At 38.7% G+C, this 9,269-nt stretch overlaps 1 protein-coding gene across 1 annotated transcript; it reads left to right on the top strand.

Moving 5' to 3' along the window:
* Positions 1-1,738: 1,738 nt before the first annotated feature.
* LOC106577567 (uncharacterized) lies at positions 1,739-4,471 on the top strand. The gene is made up of 2 exons (XM_014155713.3): positions 1,739-2,401; positions 3,165-4,471. Exons 1-2 carry the CDS (start codon positions 2,122-2,124, stop codon positions 3,764-3,766), a joined length of 882 nt encoding a protein of 293 aa, XP_014011188.1. The 5' UTR covers positions 1,739-2,121; the 3' UTR covers positions 3,767-4,471.
* Positions 4,472-9,269: the final 4,798 nt, after the last annotated feature.

Below are 9,269 nucleotides of genomic sequence, written 5' to 3'. Positions count from 1 at the left end.
TTTAATCTAGTCATTTAAATTGAAGTTTAAATTCATATTTTGTCTATCTATTGTAACTGATGAGAGAAATGATCGTGTTGGGGATTTCTGATTTGTTATCTGAGTGTTTTTTTTTCTTCAATGAATCAATTAACACTTGATATCCATTTTAGTGACTCTTCAAATTACTGACCCTATGGGCTATTAATCAACTTGAATATACATGGATTTATAATAATAATCATATTTTATATTTCTGTGATTACTTTAACACACCACACCAGTCCTAGTGCATGGTCTGGTGTCCAAAATACAAAATAAACACCACAAATGTCTGTCTATTTGGGTAACGCCCAATTTTCTACGACGTAAATGTGATTTTAACCCAACATTTATCACGATAAAGATTCTAAAAGCAAAAATGGAATAGTAATTCACTCTATTTAAGCTCAATACTGAAACCTATAACATTCAATAAACATTTTGAATATTAATGATGGCTTAGTTTTACGAAATTGGGTTGAAGGCACTCGGTAAACTGTTTTGGGATTGTTTGACGTTTTACTGGTCAGGTTTAGAGCGTAATGTGCAATTGGAAATAAAATTAAAAGTTAGATGAAATAGCTAAGTTTATGAAAAAATGTAATTATAAAAATAATAATAATAATAATAATAAAAGCCTAATAATAATCATCATCAGCGTAATTGTCATAATCATCACCCTAATATACAAAACTCTCTTAAGCTGCATGGCATTGCTTGCCTGAAACCATTCAATGAAAATGAACACATATGAAATTAATACACTACACAATACAATACACTTCACAATACAATACACTACACAATGCACAACTTATATTTGAATTTCAGGCCCAATAAGACAATATTTCACACGCTGTTTTGCACAACATCTGTTCGTTTATTATATTAAAATGCCAATATTGGAAACCACTTCAATTTACCCTGTTATAAAAATGTATTTAATATTGGGTAGTTTGGCTAAACAATACAATACATAACAGCGATATCATTATTTGAATTAGATATCTTGGGACACTTTTTGGGCACTAAAGTAACTTTCAAAAGTAGGCCAAAGAAAAAACAAACATGTTGACTAAACTTAGTATTAATGTAATAAGCCTTTTAAATATAGAGGTAAACTAGGCCCAGATCAATAGCTATATGCTGCTTAACAAGACAATTATCGGTCATAACACACAGACACACTCCAACACACACATCATTTTTTTGTCGTTCTATTGTTTGTATATCGTTGTATTTTAAATGTGTGTGACTGTCTTTGCCTATCAACGTCAGTGTTTGTGTTTTTGTGGACCCCAGGAAGAGTAGCTGCTGCTTCTGCAAAAAACGAATGGGTATCCAAATGAACAAATAAATAAATAATGACAAATACTGAAAAATGAATTCCTGCTAAATCGAAATGCTATACCCTGGACTGTCTATACGCGTTAGAGAAGGGTTACATGTTTAGCTAAACTGCATTGATTGTGAAATTGATAGTCTATTGATATTCTATGAATTCCACGTGTCCATCCTCCTATCAATTGGAATAGTCATTGCACGTGAAAGAATGCATGCATGCAAATATAAATGGTATAATAAATGTAGAGCGTGCATAGACAAAAGTAACCAATAGGAGGTACTGTGTCATTCTCCAAGAAGCCATCTCTTCTACCATGCATCCCAGCCCGGGGACACAGCCGTATCTCTGCTTTGATTTGTTCCCTAATTGACCTAAATAAAGCATCTGAGAGACGGGGTCCCGTCCAACCCCTCACTGCAGACTATCACACAGTGTATAGTAGGGGGCTCAAAGCGAGTAATTCTCTTATTTTTCTGGAGTAATCTTGCTCGCTGCCTCCACTGTCCAATCGCAAGAGGCAATTTTTTGCTGCGCGTGGATCTCGCGCCATGTAATTTACAGTAGTATATCTACGGATTCTCTCACATTCTCGCGCTCTATCCCGAACTCTCATGGATAGCTCGACGGACTTCGAGAGAAAGATTAGGTAAAACTAAGACAAAGCAAAAGAGACACCCAAGAATGTCTAAACAGCACGTAAATATTTTGTAAGTAATTTATTTATCGGCGACTAGGCGCTTTGAAGACGACAAAATATGCTTGTTAAGGCACCGGAGTCTCAACATCATGGTCCAACGTCAAGAAGCTCATCATTTTCCATTGAGAATTTACTTCGGTCTACTACCGGGACTACAGACAGGCTGTCTACGACCGACGATGTGGGGGATTGTAAGGAAACTGGACTCTCTTACAACCAAGTCGCTGTCATTGAGAGCCGCTGCAACCAAGTGGAGCGTGAAGTGTCTTACTTTGGATTAAACGCCCAACGCCACTGGTGTGGGACATCACCAAACAAAGCTTGCAGTGATTTACAGAGTAGGTCTTAGTGTCACTTTTGTTAATTGTCCCAAATGTCTATCTATGTAGTCTATGTATGGAAGCGACATAACGGGTAGCCATACACAACTGTAGGTTGGGTAGCTTGTTTACTAGCTAATATCCTACATTCTTCTTAGGCAGATCCGCTCTCACGATAAGGAGCGTTTGAGGATAGGCTACGCATTTCCTCAGACAAAAACAACGTGAAAGAGCTGCTATCGACAATGCTTTGAGGTTTATGTGCGTAATAGCCTATTAGCTTATATTCTTCTTTCCAATGACAATACACAATGCATGCCATGCCAGTAAAAATGGACAACACTGCATTGCATGTGGCATGCATAGCCCATATATCCTGCAACAAACCATAACCGCACTAGTGTATTCGCTCTTACCCCCTGCGTAAAACTTCTCCATTCGGTTCCTCTTTAAACGGGGTATGGCACGCCACTTCGATACATTTCAAACGTAACACTGATTGGAAATTAACCTCATACACCATAATTATGCTTATCATACAATTGCAAGGCTGTGTTTCATTACGTGTTTAATTACAAGCTAAGAGCTCATTATTCTATGTTTTGCTAGGCGATAGGATGGCCTGCCCGCAGCACTTTAAAAATCGACTACCGTCGAAAACTGCAATCACTTATCAGTGCTGCCATTAGGGTTGATATCATGATTGCGAGATACATGCACTTATTGATCCCTATTGGCCGGTGCGTAAAATGTAGCTCATGACGCTCCTCGTTCATTTCAGGTCCGCAGTGCCACTCCAGCAACTCCGATGATGCCGGAGACTCTCTAAAAACCAGCAACCGAGATTCTCCCGCTCTACCGGAGCCGGTGGAAGACAACGACCAACCGGACGAGAGGGCAGAGGGAAGTCTGACAGACGACAAGGATGACGAAACAGGGTCTTCCTGCTTCGCCCGGGAAGACAGTGAAACACCTGATACGAAAGCAGCTTGCAAGAAGAAGACCCGCACCGTGTTCAGCCGGAGTCAGGTTTTCCAGCTGGAGTCCACCTTCGACATGAAACGCTACCTGAGCAGCACTGAGCGGGCGGCGTTAGCCGCCTCTCTACAGCTCACCGAGACGCAGGTCAAGATTTGGTTCCAGAACCGCAGGAACAAGTGGAAGAGACAGCTAGCTGCCGACATTGAGGCCACGAGCATCTCGTATTCGGCTCAAAGGATTGTCAGGGTCCCTATTCTGTACCACGAGAACGCAGCATCTGGGACACTGAGCGCAAACCTGGCACAGGTGTCGCCACCCTTCTCGAGTACTGTGAATTATCCCGTCTCCCAGTTCACCCACCCCATGTCTTTTATAAGATCACAAATCACAGGCCTTGTGTGAGACACACATTGTTGGTGTATTATATGGAACTAACGTATTGGACATGGTAGAGCAGCGTTTACCAAACTCGGTCCTGGGGACCCCAAGGGGTGTACGTTTAGATTTTTGCCCTAGTACTACACAGATGATCCAAATAATCAAAGCTTGATGATTAGTTGATTACTTGAATCCGTTATGTAGTGCTAGGGCAAAAACCAAAACGTGCGCCCATTGGGCTCCCGAGGTTTCCGAGTTTGGATTCATTGCAGACGGTGACTTTATTGCAAATCACCAAAATCACAGCCACATTCATAAAGCAACAACACTTTGACCAACCTGTTTAGCCTATAGGCCCCGACTTCTCTATTTTAATATGCAAGTTGAAATTGCCATGTATTTTCTTGATTTGAGGGTGTACAAAAAGGTGAATCCCTCAAGCCAGACACTATTCTACATTTGGGAATTTTAACTTAAGCACATATCATTAGATTTATATAATTATTTACATGGACAATGGATGGAATATTGTCAAGGGTTAGTCAACCAGTTTGTGTGTTTGTATTATTTTTAAATGACAAAATTTGTAACCTGTAGATAGACTTTTTACGAGCATGGAGTTATGGGGACTGTATTATTTTACATTTCTTAGGCTATTTAAAGTGGGTTTCATATGACATTTTGTACACGAGTTTGTCCGATCAATGTAAATAAAATGTATGAAGTGCACACCACGTTTGATGTTTATTGTGTTAATTAAAAGGCCTGCTTTGTATTATCATCATTAGCACGAATTGTTGTTATGTTGAAAGTCAGTCTCAGTAAGGCTCTATCTGACTAGTGGCTAGGCCTCGGCCTACGGCCATCGAAAATAACACTGAAAGCCTAATCCAACCGGAGCAATAAGCATTTTCCCTTTCAAAATTCATAAACATTCACCAGGATATTTTCACGACCAGCAAACTATGTATGCCCCCGCATTTAGGCCTTATTTGGTTGACAATTCAAAAAGTTAAGGAACAATTATTTTTGAAATTCCACACCAACGTTTAGAAGATGCAGACATTTAAAGGGACGACTGAAAATACATTTCTTCTTATTCAACAGGGTATTTGTTAAGGTTCAGGATAGGGGCATGGGTAAATAAAGATTTCGCATTTTTTAACACTTTGAATTGACTGAAATTGTCAATCAAGTTGTTTGAAATTATTAATTAAATGAAATTGTTGAAAGGAACTACATTAGACGTAACGGAAACTGATTTCGTCAAATTAGAACATTTTAATAGAATGTCTAGAATATAGGCTAGGCCTCATGTGCTGACATAATTTATCGGCCTACATTTCTAAAACCTCAATCTCCCTATAGCTGTCTAATGAGTAACACTCAAAATCAAATGAAATTACAAAACGACATTATGACTAATCTGTTGGAGAGGTAATATCAGTGCCCACCTTAACGTTTCAATTAATATGATTAATGGGAGCAAAAAGGTGTTACAACTGTACATACCTGACTGGTTAATATCAGTCTCAACTGTATGAATGTGACATCACTTAGGCATATATGGAGTGGAATACCTATATAGCCTATTTTAGCTATATGCCAATTAGTTATGTAGCCTAATTCTGTAAAGAATTGGGAAACATCTAAAAAAATAGTTTGGGCACTATTATCTGTAAAGTGAATATTCCCAAGAAAACACGAGGAAACAATCAAGGCAGTTAACTTCAGTCTTGCCTAAATATGCTTCCCGCTCTCATCTGATAGGCGTCACCTATTTGGCTTCACGCTGCCTCGCAATCTCACCAATCAAAAGAAGCTCAACCACATACTTCCGGTTCATTGAATAAACGATACCCTACGCCCTGGTGTAGTTGCAATCGAGGAGCAATGGTGCTTGGAGTATCTGGAGTCTTCGATGTTTTGGGGACCTCAATTCACCATTCAGAACACAAGAAAAACTGCAAATGTCGGGGAATATGAACAAGGAGGTTATTCCCTGTCGGACTGCTTCATTGAAATTCACTATTGACAATATTCTTAGTCTGAAGCAAAACAACAACAGCAACTTGGATGCATACGACTCAAAAGTGCAGAGAGACGCCGGCTGTACAAATATTTTTACCCACCGATATGAGGACTACGACGTAGAAAGAAGGCATGAGTCAAACTACACACACACCGAGACAGGTGAGCCCTTATTTGGTTGTCTTAAAATCGCCCATTTAGGTTTTGCATGTGTTCATTTATGGTAAACTATAACAGCTGAACAATTAAAATAATATCCAGCCTAGGCTACTTCAAACTCTGGGTTATATACGTTTTCATATAACACTCACTGTGGTCCAGTGGGTGTCACAGATGATATACGAGTTGTTGTCACCATTGCATCAAAACAAGTTTTATCGCTTCATTTCACAGCGCAAACAAACAGCACCCGCCACGATGCCTCCACTCGTGCGCTTTCCGTCTGCGGGGAGGACGTCAAGGCGACGAAGATGATTGACACTTGTCCAAGGACCGAGAGCACTAGCAGCTGCGACGATGTACCTGAGCAACATAAAGGCAACTCGAAAACCAAAGCAATGGCAAAGAAGAAAACACGCACTATATTCTCCAAGAGGCAAATTTTTCAGCTGGAATCTACCTTTGACATGAAAAGGTACCTGAGCAGTGCAGAACGGGGATGTCTGGCGAATTCATTACAGCTTACCGAGACTCAAGTGAAAATTTGGTTCCAGAATCGTCGGAATAAATTGAAGCGACAGTTATCCACGGACATTGAAGGACCAGTTCCAGTCGACCACTTTTCAGATGTCGGGAAAAATGTGCAATTACCAACTCTTTACAAAGATAGCAACATATTGGGCGGATGTTTGCTTCCAATGCCTTTCCCTGTTATGTATCCAGGAAACAGCGCGCCTTACATTTATTTTTCAAACGCTGGTAAATATTTTAGCCTTTTCGATGCAGACGGATGACTTTTAGGGATGTAACCTACTCTGGAATGCGCTACCCAGTCGACATCCATGGCAATCCAAAAAGTTTGATTGCCATGGATGAACCCACTGACACATGGTAGTAACGTTTTATTTTTTTTATTTCATTTTCAAGAATGTTAATACAAATTCAGCAACACTGAATATGCCACATTTCTTCAGTATACATAGATAATAGGGCTATTCAGTTTATGCTGGCTTTCACAATTGCAAACAATTAAGTTAATACAAAGTTATATGGTTTTGGGTGAGTTGAAATAAAGATTAGGGCCCAAGGGGAGCCTATATAGTCAGTGTAGCCTACACCTTATTATAATTTCTTATATTATTATAAAGTTTATTATTATTATTATTATTTCTACTTTTCCCACAGCTATTTCATCAATGAATACACACCATACCAAAGTATGATCTATGCATGCATTATTGTTATTTGATCCATTTTATTTTGTACAGTAATGACGTTTGAATGAATGTATGTTTATGTTGTGTTTGGGATTTGACCTTTGAACTATTGGTTCACTTTATTAGGCCTACCTTTATTATCACACCAGTAGTTGTTGCTTGCTTCCTATATAGTTCAGTGTAACATGTTCTAAGTATTGTAGCTATAGTCTCACATTGTTGACATATCTTTCTCTCTGTGCAGTCTAATTAGAGTTTAATTTATATGGCCTTACTTTTGCAGTTCCATATTCATTTATACTCTTTTTTTTTTACATCTCATTATCTACTAGCATTTTAAAGGACAGATTGTAAAGCTGTTGACTTATATCATGAAGATGATAATATGCAATAAAATGTTGTAATATTTGTGATCTCTGAGTTTGTTGAATTACATTTTGACTATAATAATGCTAGGCTACAGTATATTATATCAGATATTCAACATTCATACAGCAATCTTCAATAAGTATTCAAGTTGAATGTTTTTTTTCTCTCCCCAAGTGATAATTCGGTCCAACTTTATTTTGAAGTTACAGCTGTGATTCCTGTCTGCAGTTTGTATGGTTACACATATAAACATATAAACCTTTTATGCCCATTACATTATCAAGGAACATTTCATTCATTCTGTTCACCTACTCAACCATTATTGCTTAAGGTTATGAATTTATCTTCAGTAGCAATTTATTCGCAAATCTTTTAAATTGTGCCAGCAGCAAACAGATACAACAGTTGTGGTTTACTTGCCTATGTAATATTAAGCTTCAATAGAGAGAAATAGTAATGGCATCTTTTTGTAGGCACTAACTCTGCCATGGCTCGTTGGCCAAAACCTTTCGGGGAAATGTATATTTTTTTGTAGAGTTTGAGACAAACGCCAAAAATAAAGTCTGTGGTAAACACAAGCTTATGAGATCTTATACATTTTGTTCTAAGATCATTTTGATCAGCTAATGTCATTTTTTTGTGAATTTTGCAGCATTTCTGTAATCAAAACAAGCACATAAAGCACATAAAGGTCATGTTAACTGACTGATGTTATCCCATATAACAAAATGTAGAAGATCTCCTAAGCCTGTGTTAACGTCAGACCTTATTTTTGGCATTAATTCCAAAACCCCATTCTTTCCCCCATTCATTTCCACCATAGGACATTTACCATAGGTAACTCATTTCCATATTTTTGGACTACAAGCTGACAAGCTCTATTGAGTGGGGCTAAATGCTTATATATAAGTACTATATAAGCAAGTTGGACTTAAATGGTAAGAGAAGTGACAGGAATTGACTTGAAGGTCTGTGAACTACCCAAAAAACATGCAGGGGTTTCCTATTGCAATATAGGACAGAATTGGAGACACATATGATGGTTAATTCATGTGCAACCTTGTGTATTTCCTCTATGTGTGTGTGTGTGTGTGTGTGTGTTGGCGCTTTTATGAGGATCTATGTTAAATACGTTCTGCCTGCTTGTGATTCTCTGTGTGTGTTTGCGTTCATGTGTGTGTGTAACGGTGCATGTATGAATGTATTATGTGCTTGCATCTGTGTGAAGGAAAGAAAGACACAACGAAAAAGAGAAAGAAAAAGAAGGAGAGATATGGTGCATGCATATTTACATTCGGAATGGCAATAGATGCCTGTGGAGAGATTTTTCCTAAAGGGCCACGCTGGCTGCACTTCCACAGTGTTTCCGGGTCAGTTCCCCCTTCAGTGGCAGAGCCTCGCGCTGCTTTCTCCCTGTCACAGCCGCTCACAGCCCTGCTACTGTTAACCTGTTCACTCAACCACTTGGTCTGCACTCAAATCAGTTGTTTTCTCTTCCAAATTCCTGTCTCTCGTCCCTTTATAAAGACTGTACACTATACATATCTACATATGAAATCCAACAGCACGTTGGCCCTTCTGAAATTGTGAAGAAATACAAAGTGAAATGAAAAGAAAACCTTGACAGGGTTGTTTATTACCATTGTGTTGGAATGGAACATTTATTTAATAGGATTTGTCCTATCTTGCACCCATTATTGCAACCATGAACACTGGGATTATCAGTGGGTGACCCTCAATGATATATTTAG

Source organism: Salmo salar, chromosome 18 (genome assembly GCF_965601325.2).
Source record: "Salmo salar chromosome 18, fSalSal1, whole genome shotgun sequence".
In the NCBI taxonomy this organism is placed as follows: Eukaryota; Metazoa; Chordata; class Actinopteri; order Salmoniformes; family Salmonidae; genus Salmo; species Salmo salar.
The sequence above is the reverse complement of the archived record's forward strand: the minus strand, read 5'-3'. Positions and strand labels throughout refer to the sequence as shown.

Coding starts and splice junctions, on each gene's coding strand:
- LOC106577567 (XM_014155713.3), top strand. CDS start 2,122: ATGCTTGTTAAGGCACCGGAGTCTCAACATCATGGTCCAACGTCAAGA. Junction 2,402..3,164: donor AGCTTGCAGTGATTTACAGA/GTAGGTCTTAGT, acceptor CGTTCATTTCAG/GTCCGCAGTGCCACTCCAGC.